This window comes from Pan troglodytes, chromosome 2, assembly GCF_028858775.2.
Source record: "Pan troglodytes isolate AG18354 chromosome 2, NHGRI_mPanTro3-v2.0_pri, whole genome shotgun sequence".
Lineage (NCBI taxonomy): Eukaryota > Metazoa > Chordata > Mammalia > Primates > Hominidae > Pan > Pan troglodytes.
In genome coordinates, this window is record NC_086015.1 from 129,784,763 (window position 1) to 129,801,631 (window position 16,869).

Below are 16,869 nucleotides of genomic sequence, written 5' to 3' on the forward strand. Positions count from 1 at the left end.
ACTCTTCTGCTGTGCTTTTTAACAAAAATTGTAACAGACCTGTACATCATTCAGATCAGTCTATAAAGAGCTGCCTCTACATTTGAATGGCTGCCTAAGATTTCCGGGAGTAGTCGTATAATTTAGCAGCTTCCTGTGAGTGTTTAGGAAACAGTTTAGCTGCTTTCCAATCCTTCGCTGTTTCCAGCAGCACTGGAGTGAACAGCATTTACTTACCTGTGTGAGTGTACATTTGGGATAAAGTCCTAGAAGTGACATTCATACTCTTTTTAATCCTCACACCACCCCTGCAAGATTAAACATTATTACAACAATTTTAGAGATGAGAAAATGAAGGCTCAGGGAGGCAAAGTGATCATTCCAGCTGGAAGTGGGGTGGGAACTCGCAGTTTATTAGCTTGGTGTAGCTTTTTGGGGGGACCACAAACCACTCCCGGTCTATGATGGCCATGAAGGCTGATCCCTTTACTATAAAGTCTCTGTGGCTACTGCCCAGAGCCTGCCAAGGAGAAGGTGGCCAATAAGAAGGCCACACACAGAGCCCAGTCTCTAGGAGAGGCCCCTGGACAGCCCTGCCGCCTCGCTGGTCTGGGGGCAGGCAGCCTCAGTGTGCTGGGTGGACAGCAGGAAGGCGAGTTGTCTGGGGAGGCGGCGACTCAGCAACTTGAGTTCCCAAAGGTTGCACAGTGGAGGTGGTGATGGTGCTGGTAGTGGTGCCGGGCAGGAGCCAGACGGTGATGTAAAATCTGGAGCCCCGAGCCTAGAGAAGCCACACAGAGCCACGCCTGGCCTTCAGGACCCCTGCTGGCTGCAGCCATTGCAGCCCAGAAAAGTCAGCCAGGGCCACATCTGGGAGGGCTCCAACTGAGATCTACTCCCAACCAGGCTTGACCTGGCCCCTTCCACACAGAGGCTCTGCCACCTGATGTCCCAGGAAGCCATGGGGGCACCGCACACTCACCCCCCAACACAGGCTCCTCCAGCCACCTGACATCCAAGCCAGAATCTAGGAGCCTCCCCAGTGCCTCCTGAGCCCCAGCCCATAAGTGGCTGGGGACGTGGTCTCAAGTCCTGCCCATCCACTAAGCAAGCTTTATTTTTAGCACCTGCCAGAGGCATACTTCTCTGCCATGCCAACCTGACTGTGAGACCACCCTCTGTCTCCCACTCCTCCTTCCAGCCCATCTCCCAGCAGCTACATGCAGGACCCAGCATGCCACCCACAGGCTTGACTGTCTCCGCAGCTCCCCCACAGGATGGCGTGGGAAAGCTCCCTTCTGCCTGCTCCCCACTGTTTTGCTGCCATTTGACTGAGGCTGACACCCACAGCCCCCTCCCTACCTCCTGTGCTCATGGGCCCGGCCGTAGAGATGTGGAAACCCACCAATGCCCACTCCCCCAGCCCTGGCATGGGACCAACTCCCTGCTGTGGCTGGGCCCTGGGAGCCGCTTGGTCCCTGGTCAATTATCTCTCCCCAGCCTTGGCTCAGCCCACTGCCCGCTTCAGCTCCCTGACATGTTCCCAGCAGCAGGGGTTCAGCCCCAGGCCTCTGCTCTGACCCCACAGTTGCCCCTGACGCTAAGCCAGTCCATTTTGTATGGGTAGAATCTGAGACCAGGAACATCTGAGCTCTCAGAGCCCAGCCCTGGCCGCTAAGCCCCATCGCTTCAGCTCGGCGATGTGGGGCAAAAGCCTGGGGATCTGATGCTCCTGTAGCCGAACTACGGGGAGTGAGGCCCGGCAAAGGCCAGGGCCGTTTGTGTGCTGGGTGTGCGTGTAAGTCTGTTCTTTGTGTGTGTGTGTGTGCGTGGCACTACTGTCTCTCCAGGTGTGTGTTCAGGGGAACGCGTGTGCATCCTCATGGCTGGCCAGAGTTGACAGGCACTATATCAAACAATGGGCATGGAAAAGTCAACACAGACCCCGCCCTGCCCCTGACATTAACTGGAGTGGGCGGGGGGCCAAGGCATCAGTGGGGCCGGGGCATTCAGGAGGCTAGGGGTCCTGCACCGCTGGTGGAGGAAGCCCTTCAGTGCCACACAGCTGTTCCCCGTGCCGTGCATGACTGAGGAGACACCAGGTCAGAAGCTCTGTTTCTTTCTCCACAACTGTTTAGGAGGGAGTAGGTGTGCCTGAGGGTCTGCTTTTCCGTGGCTGGATCTTTCCAAAGGTGTGCAGGGTTTCCTTGAGCGCCCCATGCATGGGGTGACAAGGGGGCATGAGAGTTTGTGCTGTGGTCAGCTGAGGGCCACCCAGTGCAGAGGTCCCTGCCAGGGCCTCCACCCTTGGAGTACAGCATTAGCCGGCCCAGTGCAGCCGCACTGAGTGCAGAAGCTCCTGGCTCCTTCCCTTGCTGCTCTCCCATGTGAAGGACTTGGCTAAACTCCTGCTGCACTGAGGCCAGTTTCTCCACCACTCCTCCAACTAGGCCTAACCCCGGTGGCCTGGGCCCTGCCCAGGGAAGGTTCTGTGTGCCCTTGCCTGGATGCTGCCTGGCTGTGGGAACAGTTATCAGGCTTTAGCGTCCCCCTTCTCTGCCTCAGTTTCCTCAGCTTTAAAGTGGCGCGTGCTGGGAGGATAACATGAACTTCTGCATGCAAAACTGGGGGACAGAAAGCCAGGCAGCATGCACACAGCCAGTGGGGGCGGTGGCATCAGGGCAGGGACTTACCCTCGGACTGGGATGGACCTCGTTGGCACCAACCTCTTCTGCAGGGGCAGCTGCACCGTGTTCGAGTCGTTTGTGACCTCCCAGGGCTGCAGGGGCTCAGGGTCGGGCTCTGTCAGCCACGACAACCTGCAACAGCACTTGGAATGTCAACATGGCCACCATCCACCAGCCTCCTGAAGTAACTCTCACTCATCTGGAACTTTCCATCTGCTAGGCACTGTTCTAAGTGCTTCACAAATATTAGCCCATATGTCAGCTGACAAGCATGCTGTGAGGCAGGTGTTACCCACACTTTACAGACAAGGAAACTGAGGCACAGAGGTTCCACAGCCAGGAGGTGGGAACTAAGCTGCAGCCTGCTCCAGAGCCTTGTCATGGCCACAGCAGCCAAACGGTGCAGAGCACTTGAGCCCCTGGGTGCTGGCCTCCCCTGGTTTCAACCTGAGGCCACTCTGTGTGGTGTGTACCTGCGACCTGGGCCTCATGTGATGGTGTCTGCGGTGGGGGACAGAATGGGGTGCAAGGTTATGGCTACAGTCTCCTGGGGCAAGGACAAGAACAGGTGCTCAGCTGGCCCGGCACAGGGACACAGCATGGAGCTCATCGTCCCCACCTCCCTCGAGCGTGGCTGCCCTCGTGGTCCCCCGTGGTTCCTGTGGGTAGCCCTGCCAAGCATCCAGGGCCACTTCTGGGTGCACAACACTTGTTTCTGGGGTGGGGGATGAGCATGGAGTGGGAAGCTTGAGGTTGCACGGTGCCAAGCTGAGCCCCAGTGCCAGGTGCTGCCTGCTGTCCTGCGGGTGGGAGGCCAGCTGCCCTGCGCCCCAGGCGTTGCTGGCAAGATTTCCCTTGCATTTGTTTTGCCTCTTTGGTCCGTGGCTCTGTCCTTATGTGAAGTGCCCTGTGGAGACTTGGCCCAGGCCCCCTCGGGCTGCCCGTTATCCTGGCTAGTTGCGAGTCCCAGGAGCTCACAAACAATGGGTGCCCAGCACACCAATTCCAACACAGCTCAGGAGGGGCAGTCGTCTGTGGCCATGCTCCTCGCGTGACTTGGGGAAGCAGCTGGCCTGGGCTCTGGGATGACCCAGGGAGGCCTGAGCCCACCCAGAGGCCCCTCGGCTTAGGCTGTGATGGGGGTAACGAAGGCGGACCCCAGACTGTCAGCTGGGCAAGGGCTGCTAAGGGACTCCCTGTGGACAAAACCCCCTCCCAGCTGCAGCCCTACAGAATGCATTTGAGTTCCCAGGATGCTGGGGTGACCTGGGGGAGGCAGGGCTTGTCTCCAGAGGTGTGAGCCTCCCGCACCTGTACGGAAACTTCTTGGCAAAATTCTCCTGGGCCTGGATCCTCCACTTCTTACTCTGGTGAGACTTCTTGCAGGCACTGGAGTCCATCACTGAGTGGGTTAAGCTGAGGCACACCTCTCAGCCATGGCTGGAAGACAAGAGGAGGCGTCAGAGGGGGCAGGGGTGGTGGGGGGCAGAAGGCAGAGTGATGAGTACCCAGCAGGGCTGGGGGTGCCTGCGGGCCGCCAAATGACCTGCATCACTGCCCTGTGCATGTACCGCTGTGTTCAATTTTCTCCTGCGTGTAGCTTCCTGTGACCACCATAATCAAGGTCCTCACCAGACGCTCTCCCCAAGGCTCTCTCACGCTTACCCCTCCACAGCCACGCCTGTCCACAGCCCGGTTCCCCAACCCTGGCAGCCACTGATCTGTCCTCATCATGGGGCAGCCATGTGATTTCAGGAGCGCTATGCAGAGGAACTGCACATGAGGTGTGTTTCTGAGACTGGCTCCTTCTCATCCATTTCTTCCAGATCAGCCCAAACTTCACCCACAGTCTGTCCCTCCTGCTGCTGAGCACTGTTCTAGGGTGCGGTTGTGCAGCTTCTCAGCCCTCCAGCTTGGGGCACTTACAAAGCCACTGTTAATATTCAGATGTAAGTTTTTGCATGAAAATAAGTCTTCATTTCTCTGAGATATATTGCTGGCTCATATGGTAAGTCCATCTCTAGTTTTCTGTTTGTTTGTTTTGAGACAAGGTCTTGATCTGCCGCCCAGGCTGGAGTGCCGTGGTTGATCACGGCTCACTGCTGCCTCAACCTCCTGGGTTCAAGTGATCCTGCCACCTCAGCCTCCTGAGTAGCTGGGAGCACAGGCATGTGCTACCATGCCCCACTAATTATATATTTTTGTAGAAATGGGGTCTAACTATGTTGCCCAGGCTGTACATACATTTTTTGTTTGTTTTGTTTTTCTGTTTTTTTTGTTTTTTTTTTTTTTTGAGACGAAGTCTCGCTCTCGTCCCCAGGCTGGAGTGCAATGGCATGATCTTGGCTCACTGCAACCTCTGCCTCCCGGATTCAAGCAATTCTCCTGCCTCAGCCTCCCAAGTAGCTGGGATTACAGGCGCCTGCCACCACGCCTGGCTAATTTTTGTATTTTTAGTAGAGACGGGGTTTCACCATGTTGGCCAGGCTGGTCTCAAACTCCTGACCTCAGGTGATCCATCCGCCTCGGCCTCCTAAAGTGTTGGGATTACAGGCGTGAGCCACCGCGCCTGGCCCGGCTGTACATACATTTTAAAGCACCCCAGGTGAGCAGAGTTAGGTGAGCATTGAGGCTACTGGAGGGTAAGGTCTGACCCCTGGTGTCCTTTGTGGCAGCATGTCACCTGTTCCTTCTCACTGGTGTGTTTTCATGGTAGCCACCTCAGCCAGCATGCCACCACACGGGACCCTGAAGCATGTTGTGACAATGCCGACTGCCTGCTAGTTTCCCCAGGTGCCACATTTTGTCCCCTGAGCTGACAAGTGAAGCCCTGGTCAGGGAGTGGGGCTGATTCCTGGTCTGGGGGGCTGGGTCCTTGTGGCCTAGCCAGATGGTGGCCTTTCTCTGGGACTAGCACCATCCAGTAGAACTTTCTGAGATGATGGAAATGCCCTAGGTCCGTGCTGTCCGAGACGGCAGCTGCTGGCTACATGAGGCTATCAGCTGAGCATGACTGAGGGACTGAATAGTTTTCAATTGTATTTAATTCTAATAACTGTGAACGGCTAGCTGCTCATGGCTAGTGCCTGCTGCATTGGACAGCACAGGTCTGGCCACTTGGAGGAAGTCTGCTGCTTCCCTGGGTGTGGTTCCAGCAACAAGCTTGGAGGCTGCACTTCACCAGAACCCTAGGCCTGAGTGTTTGGCTCCTGTCCTCTCTCAGGAAGGCCAGCCCTTTGGTCAAGGTGACCCCTGATGCGTGCTTCCCTGGCTGCTGGGGGTTCTTAACCAGCCATGCTGTGCCGAAGCCCCGTGTTTATGACACTGAGGAGGCATCGCCTGCCCATTCAGAGGAGAGATGGGCAGCCTTTGGGGGCCATCGCCCTTTGAGGCCAGGACGGTACAGTCGCAGGAGACCTGACACGGTGCAGGCTAGACCCCGCTCCAGCATGGAACTGGGCCGCACAGCAGGAGGTGGGTGGCAGGTGAGTGAGCATTATCACCTGAGCTCCACCTCCTGTCAGATCAGCAGCAGCATTAGATTCTCATAGGAGCGCAGGCCCCATTATGAACTGAGCATGTGGGGAATCTAGGCTGCATGCTCCTTATGAGAATCTAGCTCATCCCTGATGATCTGAGGTGGAACAGTTTCATCCCCAAACCAGCCACCACCCCCTGCCACAGTGTCCATGGAAAAATTGTTTTCCATGAAACCGTGGTGCCAAAAAGGTTAGGGACCACTGGACTAGAGCCACCCCCTGGCCTCAAAGACCCTCTAACACCCTTGCCAGCCACCCCCTACCTTCCTGCTCCATAACCCTGCCCCTCCAGGGCTATGCCAGCTTTGTCTCCGCAGGCTCCCCCAGCCCCACTGCCCTCTGGGAGGTCCCTTGATGGACAGGGCCATGTAGTGTGCCTTGCAGGGGCAGGGGTGTGGCCCTGAGGAATGTCTGCCTCCTCCCACATCTGGTGGGCAACATCGGGACAGCCCAGCTCACAGGCCTGCCAGCCCCTCCACATCACACCCTGTCCCATCCTACCTGGTGCTCCACTGAAAGCCCTCAGCCTAGAGGATTGTGCACTGCTTTGGTGGGGATGCCCCAGAAGCAGGGAGCCTGCATGCCAGTGAGGACCTGGCTTCAGCCTGAGATTTGCAGCAGATGCTGTCAGGGGCCCACGCACAGCACCTCTGCCCTCACCTCCACACCTGGAGGCCAGGCCTTTGACTCCCTCCGGCTGCAGAGATGCACTAGGTCATGCACAGAGAGTGACAGCAGCCCCTCACCAATGAGGGCAGGGAATTGGATAAATACCCCAGCTCCCTTGCCCCTCTTCGGGGGCAGCTCGGAGCTGTGCTCTGCACAGTCACCCACAGCAGCCTGTGGGGGCTGGCTGAGCTGCAGCCATGGTGAGCACACCCCAGAGTGCATCCTCCCTTCCCCTTCCCTCCCCACATCCCACTTTCCTCTCAGCGCCTCCTGGGTGCAGCTCCCAAGTGCAGCTCTGCACTTGCACCTGTCCAGGGCCTGCTTGGGGCCTGCACATCTACACACTCATGCCCAGCAACCGCTGCAAATGCCCCAGCCTCAGAGGACCCAGGCCAAGAAGGCGGCCGCTAAGCAGGTTTCCCAGCTCGCCTCACTGACTGCCGTTCCCACACACACTCACACACACACTCACTCTCACAGACACACACACTCATTCTCACACACACACTCACACAGACTGACCCCACACACAGACTCATACTCACAGACTCACACATACACACACTCAGACTCACACACACAGACTCACACACACTCAGGCTCACCCATACACACAGACTCACATACACACTCAGACACACACACACAGACACCCCCCACACACAGACTCACATACACACACACACACACAGACTCACACACATGCTCAGACTCACATAGACACACACACAGACACATACACACTCACACACTCATACACACAGACACACATAGATTCACATACACACACATACAGACACATAGACACATACACACAGACCCACACACACAAACTCACATACACATACACAGATTCACATACACAGACTCACACATTCACACACAGATTCACATGCACACAGATTCACACTCACACACACATACAGACACTCTTACAGACTCACACTCAGACCTGACCTCATACACACCCCCACACACAGGCAGGTGGCCATCTGGGTGTGGCTGGCCTCAGCTCTGTCCCTATCCTCTGCTGCGTGACCTGGGAGCTCCTCGCTTCCTTGGTCCAAGGCAGAGGCTGCCCTCACCAGCCCATAACGCACCTTGCTTCCCTTCCCAATTCAAAGCAGCTGGCGTGGCCTACTACCACACCTGGCATGATTCAAAATCCGATGATGTCTGGAGAGGAGCCCCTGGGGAACACGGATAGCCCTTCCCAAATCTGGGATTCTGGAGTCCTCCAAAAGCCAGTGGGCTCGGGGAAGACTGCTCGGCAGTGATCCCATAATGTGCCATGCTGCTCATCCATCCCTCTGAGGGCGGGGTACTGGGCTAGCTGGGAGGCTGCCTGCTGCCAAGTGTGGAATCACTCAAGGCCCGAGGCGGGAGGCTGCATACTGGACACTGAACACAGGCCACTGGGACCATGGCCATGGCATGGGAGACCAGCCTGTCTGTGAGCCAGAACACACCCGCTCACCCACCGCCTCCGTGCCCCATCTCTGACTCTGGAAGATCAGCCATCCAGAGGGCCTTTGCCCTGGCCCAGAAATACTGCCAGCCCTGCTCACGACCTGTCCCTTGCCCACACCAAGAAGTCCCTGGGCCCTGAAGGGCGGGCTTCCCCACTGACTTGCCCACTAGTCTAGTACAGGGTGCAGCTCTCTACACCAGTGCTGGCTAAAGGGGGTCTTGGTGGCCTCCGCCCCTGCAGCCCTGGCTGTTCTGAGGACACTGGGATGCCTTCACTGGGCCTAAGCCCACAGTCCTGCAGCCACAGCCTGGGCCAGGCCCCAGCTCAGCCCCTTCCTGTCAGGTGCACTTGGGTGAGTCACCTCCAGCCCAGGCTCAACCCTGAGGAGTGCGGGGCAGGGGAAGCCTGGGCCGGGACAGGCAGCAGGGCCACAGCAGGAGGCTGCAGAATGGTGCCTGTGGCCTCTAAGTGTCTGCTACATTCTATGCATAACCTCACTTCATTTTTTTTCTACCTGATGGAGAACGTATTATGCTCACCCCCATAATTCAAGTGAGGAAACTGAGGCTCCGGAAAGTTAACTGATTTGCCTGCATTCACACAGTGAGTCGGGGAAGAGGTTCAGGATGGGTGGCCTGTGCTCCTCCTGCTGGGCCACGCAGCCTCAAACAGTCCTGGACCGGGGAAGCAGCATTACCACAGGAATTGAGGGATCAAGGGAGACAGGAGCGCCCCTCAGCCCCACCCCACACCCTCCCACCTGACCCCTAGGTCATGGAGATGACCCTGTAAGCTGACTGCTGAATCTGCCCCACAGGGACAGGGCTGCTGCAGAGTCCAGGGCTGCCCTCTGCCATCATGACCCTTTCCCAGGCTCTTCTCCGCCACCCTGTTGCTGCTTCCCAAGTCCCTAACCAACTTGGGGACTGTCCTTTCCAGCCACACAGGCTGCTAGCACTCACCAGGCAGCTACCTTGAATTCTGGCAGTGACGATGATCAGGTGTGATCAGAGAGTCCTGGAACTGCTCCTATCCAGCAAGATGCTGGTGTGAGAGCCGCTGTGGCCCCCGAGGCTGGCAGGGCCCTGGCTACAGCCCTCTCTGGAGAGACCCAGTCCCAGGCTATGCCCAGAGCTTCCAGCCAGAAAGGACAAGCTGCAGGACCCTGTGGGCTGGCTTATGTGACGCCAGGCAGACTGAAGCTGGCCATGGTCCCAGCTGCCACATTACCACAGGAACAGCAGCCCCAGGGTCCCCGGACAGGCAGTGCCAACAAGCTCACTGCAAGGTCAGAAGCCCTTGAGGTCACAATTGGTGACATCACAGCTGCTGACCCATGAGGCTCAGACTCCAGCCTGAAGCCCCTCTGGCCCAGGGAGTGACTGCAAAGTCAGCAGCACATGGGCCAGGGCTGGCCAGCCTCTCAGCTCCACGCACCCAGACAGAAGCATCCACATCTGCACTCTTCATAGCAGAGACCTCTCCCTGTTCAGGTTCTGCATACAGAAGAGACGCCCAGAAATAGGTAAAGACACTGAGGCTGCAGAAAAGCTGTTTCTGTGGAGGAGTGGACACCAGGTTGCAGGGGGTTGAGGAAGGAGAAGGCAGTGAAGGAGCTGAACTGGAAGTGGTTCAGCCGTTCACCTGTGCCACTGTCTACTGTACCCTACGACTTTTCACTTATTAGTGCTGTTCGCCTGTGCCACCGTCTGCTATACCCTACGGCTTTTTACTTATTAGTGCTAACAGGGTTTTTATGGCTTATTTAGGGTTTTCTATATGCCATCTGTGAACAGAGGTAACTTCACTTCTTCCTTTCCAATTCGAATGCTTTATATTTCCTTTTCTTGCTTAGTTGCTCTGGCTAGAACTTCCAGTACAGTGTTAAATAGAACTGGGGAAGGTGGGCATCCTTGTCTCCTTCTTGATCTTAGAGAAAAAGTTTCCAGTTTTTCACTATACAGTATGGTGTTGGCTGTGGGATTTTTGGATATATTGCCTTTATCATGTTAAGGAGTTGAGTGTTTTTATCATGAAAGAGTGTTCAATTTTGTCAAGCGTGTTTTCCACATCAATTGAAATGATCATGTCTTTTCCTCCTCATTCTAATAATGTAGCGTAGTACATTGATATTTTCATTATGAAAAAATAATCCTTACATTCTAGGGATAAATATTACTTGTTAATAGTGTGTAACACTTTTAATATGCTGATGAATTTCATTTACTAATATTTCATTGAGGATTTTTGCATGTGTATTCATAAGGGATATTGGCCCCTAGTTTTCCTTTCTTGTAGTGTCTTTGTCTGACTTTGGTATTAGGGCAATGCTGGCCTCACAGAATGAGTTAGGAAATGGTCCCACCTCTTCAACTTTTAGAAAAACTTTGAAAAACATTTATGTATGTTCTTTAGTAAGTGTTTGTTAGAATTCACGAGTGATATCATGTGGCCCAGGGCTTTTCTTCGTTACTGATTCAATCTCTTTACTAGTTATGAGTCTATTCATATTTTCTATTTCTCCCTGATTCAGTCTTGTTTTTTTTTTGTTTCTAGAAATTTGTCCATTTTATCTAGGTTATCCAATTTGTTGGCGTGACATTTTTTGGCGTATTCTCTCATAATCCTTTTTATTTCTGTATGGTCAGTAGTAATACCTCCCACTTTCCTTTCTTATTTTACTAATTTGAGTCTTTTTCTTTCCTTAGTCAGTCTAGCTAAAGCTTTGTTAATTTTGATCACTTCAAAAATCACCTTTTGGTTTTGTTGATTTTCTCCATTGTTTTTCCATTCTCGACTTGATTTATCTTTACTCTAACCTTTATTATTTCCTTACTTCTGCTAGCTCTGGATTTAGTCTGCTCTTCGTTTTCTAATTCCTTAAATTGTGTAGTTAGATCATTAATTTGGGATCCTTCTTATTTTTAAGATGTAGACATTAATAGCTACAAGTTTCCCTCTTAGCACTGCTTTCTCTGCATACCATAACATTTGGTATGTTGAGTTTTTCTTTTAATTCATATCAAGGCATTTTCTTTTTCTTTCTCTTTCCTTCTTTTCTTTTCTTTTCTTTTTTTTTTTTTTTTTTGAGACAGTTTCACTCTGTTGCACAGGATGGAGTGCAGTAGCGCAATCTCGGCTCACTGCAACCTCTGTTTCTTGAGTTCAAGTGATTCTCATGCCTCAGCCTCTCGAGTAGCTGGAAATACAGGCAGGTGCCACCACGCCTGGCTAATTTTTGCATTTTTGGTAAAGACTTGGTTTTACCATGCTGGCCAGGCTGGTCTCAAACTCCTGGCATCAAATGATCAACCCATCTCAACCTCCCAAAGTGCTGGGATTACACGAGTGAGCCACCATGCCTGGCCTAATTCACATCAAGGCATTTTCTAAATTCCCTTGTGGATTTATTCTTTGACCTACTGGTTGCATAAAGTGTGTTATTTAATAGGCAAATACTGTAATTTTTCCAGTTTTCCTTCTGTCATGGATTTCTAGTCATTCCATTGTGATAAAAAATATACTTTGTATGATTTGAATCTTCTTAGGCTTATTAAGATTTATTTTATGGCCTAATATGTCCTGGAGAACACCCTATGTACATTTAAGAAGAATGTATATTTTGCTATTGTTGGGTTTAGTTTTCTATATAATCTGTTAGGTCTAATTGGTTTAGAGTGTTGTTCAAGTGCTCTATTTCTTTTTCTTTTTCTTTTTCTTTTTTGAGACAGAGTCTCACTCTGCCACCCAGGTTAGAGTGCAGTGGCATGATCTCAGCTCACTGCAACCTCCATCTCCCAAGTTCAAGCAATTCTCCTGCCTCAGCTTCCAAGTAGCTGGGACTACAGTCGTCCACCACCACGCCCAGCTAATTTTTGTATTTTTAGTAGAGACAGGGTTTCACTGTGTTGGCCAAGCTGGTCTCAAACTTCTGACCTCAGGTGATCCACCTGCCTCAGCCTCCCAAAGTGCTGGGATTACAGGCGTGAGCCACTGCACCCAGCCTCTATTTCTTTATTGATCTTCTTCTGTTTGGTTCTATCGATTATTGAAATTTGGGTATTAAAATCTCCATCTATTACTGTAGAACTATTTCTTCCTTCAATTTTATCAATTTTTGCTTCATATTTTTGGGGGTTCTGTTGTTAGGTGCATATATGTTTATGATAGCTATATATTTTGATGGATCAACCCTTTTATCAATGTTTAATGTTCTTTGTCTCTTGTAACCTTTTTGACTTAAAGTCTATTTTGTCTGACAATAACATATCAATGCAAGCTCTGTTTTGGTTACTGCTTTAATGGAATATCTTCTTCCACCCTTTTACTTGCAATCTATATGAGTTTTGAATCTAAAGTGATTCTTTATAGACAGCACATATATGGGTCTTTTATATATTCTGCTAATCTTTGCCTACTAATTGGATAATTTAATCCACTTTCACTTAAAGTAATTACTGAGAAGAAAGAACTGACTTCTGCCATTTAGTATTTCTTTTCCTTATGTCTCATGTGTTTTTTGGTCCTCAATTTCACAATTACTGCCTAAGCTGTAAAGTTACTTGATTTTTGTAGCGTACTACTTTGAGTCTTTTCTTCAGTCTTTTTCAGTATAGTTTTTAGTTACTATCTTAGTGGTTTAACTTGGAGGTTACAATCAACACCTTACACTTATAACCTCCTAGTATGAATAGCAACTTAGTTAAAATTATATATAAACACTCTACTCCTATATCTCTTCATTCCTCCACTTTATATTGATTGTCACAAATTACATCTTTATACATTGTGCACCCATTAACATAAATTTGTAATTATTCCTTTATGCACTTAACTTTTAATTCCTAAGGTAAAAAAGGAGTTATATACTAAAATTACAGTCATACTGACTTTTATATTTAGCTATGTAACTACCATTACCAGTGTTCTTATTTTGTATTATAGTTTCAAGTTTCTGTCTAGCATATTTTCATTTCTGCTAAAACCCTCCCTTTTCCCTTTAGCATTTCTAATAGGGAAAGTCTACTGATAACAACCCCCCTTTTTTGCTTTTGTTATTTGGAAATGTCTGAAGTTTTCCTTCATTCTTAAAGTATCATTTTGCTAAATATAGAAATCTTGGTTGACACCTTATTTTTCTTTCAGGACTTTAAACATGGCATCCCTTTCCTGTGTAGCCTTCATGGTTTCTGATGAAAAATGAGCTGCTAATCTTATTGAGAATCCCTTGTACGTGATGAGTAGCTCCTCTCTTGCTGCTTTCAAGATTCTCCATTTGTCTTTGAGTATTGACAGTTTGACTATAATGTGTGTTGGCATGAACTGAGCTTTTTGAATGTGTATTATTATGTCTTTCATCAGATTTGGGAAGTTTTCAGCCATTGTTTCTTCAAATATTCTTTTATGTCCCTTTCTTTCCCTCTCTTCTCCTTCTGGGACTCTAATGCTGTGTATGTTATGCTTGATGGTGTCCCACAGGTATCTCAGCCTCTATTCACATTTTTCATATTTTTTCTTTATATTATTCAAACAATAATTTTTATTGCCTTATCTTCAAGTTATGGGTTGAATTGTGTCCCTCTGAAATTTATATGTTGAAATTCTAAACCCCAGCACCTCACCGTATCACTTTTTTGGATATAAGATCATTGCAAATTAGTTAAGATGAGGTTACACTGGAGTAGGATGGTCCCCTAATATAATATGACTAGTGTCCTTATAAGAAGGGAAAATTTTGGATGTAGACACACACTTAGGGAGAATGCTGTTTAAAGATAAAGACAGAGAACTGCAAGCCACAGAATGCCAAATAATGCTAGCAAACCACCAGAAGGTAAGAGAGAAGGATGGAACAGGTTCTGTCTCACAGCTCTCAGAGGGAACCAACCCTGCCATTTTGGACATATAGCCTCCAGAACTGTGAACCAATAAATTTCTGCTGTTTAAGCTACTGAATGTGTTTGTGTTCATTATGGCAGTCCTAGCAAACTAATTCTATGCTTTGTTTTTGGTTTTGTCTTACTGAGAACTGTACATTCTGAGTACTGTAATGTGGAAACTCTGGAAACCACATATTCCCACTCCTCAGGAATTATTTTTGTTTATTGAGGGTTGGAGCCACCTATTTGTGACTTCTTGAAAATTTTATAAAGTGTGTATTCATTGTGGAGTGTGGTTGCTGGAGTTTGTTCTCTGTGGTCAGCCAGTGACTTGACAAAGATTTCCTTAAATGTCTGGCTCCCAAAAAGGGCAAAATAAAAATAAAATATCTCTTCTTAAAAATTACTATTTCTCTAATTACCCTTGTGGCAGAGAAGCTGTTTCAGATTGTGGGAGTTGAAAGAATGACCAGCCTCTGAGCCATCCCCCCAGCAACCAAATGCAGCCATCAGCAGTCAAACACACATCCTGGTTTGTGAAGGACAAGGTCCTTATTGCCCACTCTGGCACCAGCAGGTCACACCATGAACATAAGCTGTCATCCCATGGCTGCCTGCCACACTGCTAGGGAATGGAGGATATTAGGCACTATTAGAAACATGGAAATTCACCAGCTTCTTCATCAGGTTCTTCCATGGATGATGCAAGTTTTCAACTAGACTCCAGAGTTCCAAAATAGCTGCTTTGGAAACTTCCTGACAGCTCAATTGTTATCTCAGTGGAGGGATGGATTCCTGGCATGTCCTATGCCATCATTTCCCATAATGTCATTTCTGTTCATTCATTTTTATTGCTGAGTAAATTTCTTGGTATGAACGTGCCATAGTTTGGTTAACTATTCACCTGTTAAAGGACATTTTGGTTGTTTCCAGGTTGAGGCTGTTATAAGTAAGGCTGCTACAAACATTCAGATACACACAGAAATGAACATAAGCCTTCATTTCTCTGGGATAAATGCCCACCCATTGGATTTTTAGTTTCTACCATCAAAATTGACATTTTTCCCATCGAAGTACTAACCAGGACTGACCCTGCTTAGCTTCTGAGATCAGATGAGGTCAGGTGTGTTCAGGGTGGTATGGCCATAGAGAAAATTCACATTTCTAATATTTCTAATAGTTATCTTTGGGTCTCTGAATGCTACTTTTGATAATATATTCTATGTTCAGGTCATGATTGTAATACATTCTCTCTGAGGATTTCTGTAATAGTCCCTGTTTCTCTCAAGTCTGATGATCTTTCTCTACTCATATTAAATGTTGGAGATTAAAAAGATGTTTGGATTTGGGGGACATGGAACTGTCCTTTATCTTTATTCTAATGGTAGTTTTACAATTGTGTTTTCTGGACTCAGAACTGTACACCTAAAAACTGAATTTGATTATAAGTAAATTATGTCTTAATTTTTAAAAATTAAAAAGAAAAACAGCATTTGAAGGCTCTAAGCATGCGTTCATGGCTTACTGAATTTGAGCTTCCTTGTCAGATAATCTAACTGGGTAAGTTTACTTAAGGACGTTTACTCAGTATCTTTAAGTCTTCCCTTAGGGGCCTATAAGACTACCAATCTCTGGCTAGAGCAAGGGTGAAGGGCTCATTGCCAGAGTTGTGGAAGGTGAGTGAGAGAAGAGGTCTGAGGATTCAGGAAGTATTTGTTCATCTCAATATTGTGCTAGTGTAGCATCCATGTCTCCATTTGTGCCTAGTGCCTTGTAGTCAAGAGATCCTTGGTTTTAACCCTCTCCAGAAAATAACCTTCTGGACAGTACAGAAAATGCCCTGAAAGGTGGTGGGAGGTGGGAATCCCATTGTCTCATAAGTAAACTTTCAAAGAATCTACTTTATCTCAGCTGGCCACCACACCCCAACCTGTTCACTTCCTTTTCCAGAGGCACATGGTGTCAGCACCTTGAGATTTTGATTACTTTGATATAAAGTCAGAATGGGTTCTTGACTTTCCCCCATACCATCTCAGAATTTTATTTCTTTTATATGCTGGGTTATTTTCCACTCATCTACTGCTTTTCTTTCCAAAATTTCACTGCTTGACTGTTTGTCTCTTCTCCTATCCTGAAAGAAATTAAAGAATACCTAAGTAAATGGAAAGACAACCTGTGTTTATGGATTGGAAGATTTAATATTAAGATGGAAATACTACCTAAAATGTTCCACCAATTCAATGTCATCCCTATCAGAACAGATTCAGTGCAATACTTATCAAAATCCCATTCATTTTGTGCAGATATGGAAAAGCTGATCCTTAAATTCGTATGGAAAGGCAAGAGACCCTGAATGGGCAAAACAATCTAGAAAAAGTAAGACAAAGTTGGAAAACCCACACTTCTTAATTAGAAAACAGGCTACAAATCTACACTAATCAAAACATTGTGATACTAGCATGAGGATAGACATAGATCAATAGGGTAGAATTGAGAGTCCAGAAATAAACCCATAAATCTATCATTAATTGTCTTTTTACTAGGGTACCAGGACCATTCAACGGGGAAAGAATTGTCTCTTTAACAGATGGCACTAGGACAACTGAATATCTGCATGTAAAAATATTAAATTGGACCCTTACATT

General features: G+C 48.8%; 1 protein-coding gene and 1 long non-coding RNA gene across 4 annotated transcripts in view; one reads left to right on the plus strand and one right to left on the minus strand.

The window, feature by feature from the left end:
* Window positions 1–352: 352 nt before the first annotated feature.
* Window positions 353–9,654, minus strand: C3H3orf22 (chromosome 3 C3orf22 homolog). 3 transcript variants are annotated; one of them, XM_016941853.3, is made up of 5 exons: window positions 9,308–9,625; window positions 8,885–9,019; window positions 3,978–4,106; window positions 2,673–2,798; window positions 353–760 (listed from the first exon to the last, which is right to left on the minus strand). In XM_016941853.3, exons 3-5 carry the CDS (start codon window positions 4,064–4,066, stop codon window positions 550–552), a joined length of 426 nt encoding a protein of 141 aa, XP_016797342.1. In that variant the 5' UTR covers window positions 4,067–4,106; window positions 8,885–9,019; window positions 9,308–9,625; the 3' UTR covers window positions 353–549. The 3 variants fall into 3 exon arrangements, with proteins under 3 accessions (XP_016797342.1, XP_009444656.1, XP_009444657.1); XM_009446381.4 differs by lacking the exon at window positions 8,885–9,019 and having other exon boundaries at window positions 9,308–9,654; XM_009446382.4 differs by lacking the exon at window positions 8,885–9,019 and having other exon boundaries at window positions 9,319–9,644.
* A 7-nt stretch (window positions 9,655–9,661) lies between these two features.
* Window positions 9,662–16,869, plus strand: part of LOC107970752 (uncharacterized) — a 40,280-nt gene continuing 33,072 nt past the window's right edge. Inside the window, exon 1 of the long non-coding RNA XR_001713597.3 lies at window positions 9,662–9,870. This is a non-coding gene — a long non-coding RNA (uncharacterized LOC107970752). The remainder of the gene's footprint in view (window positions 9,871–16,869) is intronic.

Coding starts and splice junctions, on each gene's coding strand:
- C3H3orf22 (XM_009446381.4), bottom strand. CDS start 4,066: ATGGACTCCAGTGCCTGCAAGAAGTCTCACCAGAGTAAGAAGTGGAGG. Junction 2,799..3,977: donor GCCAAGAAGTTTCCGTACAG/GTGCGGGAGGCT, acceptor GTGCTGTTGCAG/GTTGTCGTGGCTGACAGAGC. Junction 761..2,672: donor AGGTCCATCCCAGTCCGAGG/GTAAGTCCCTGC, acceptor TGGCTTCTCTAG/GCTCGGGGCTCCAGATTTTA.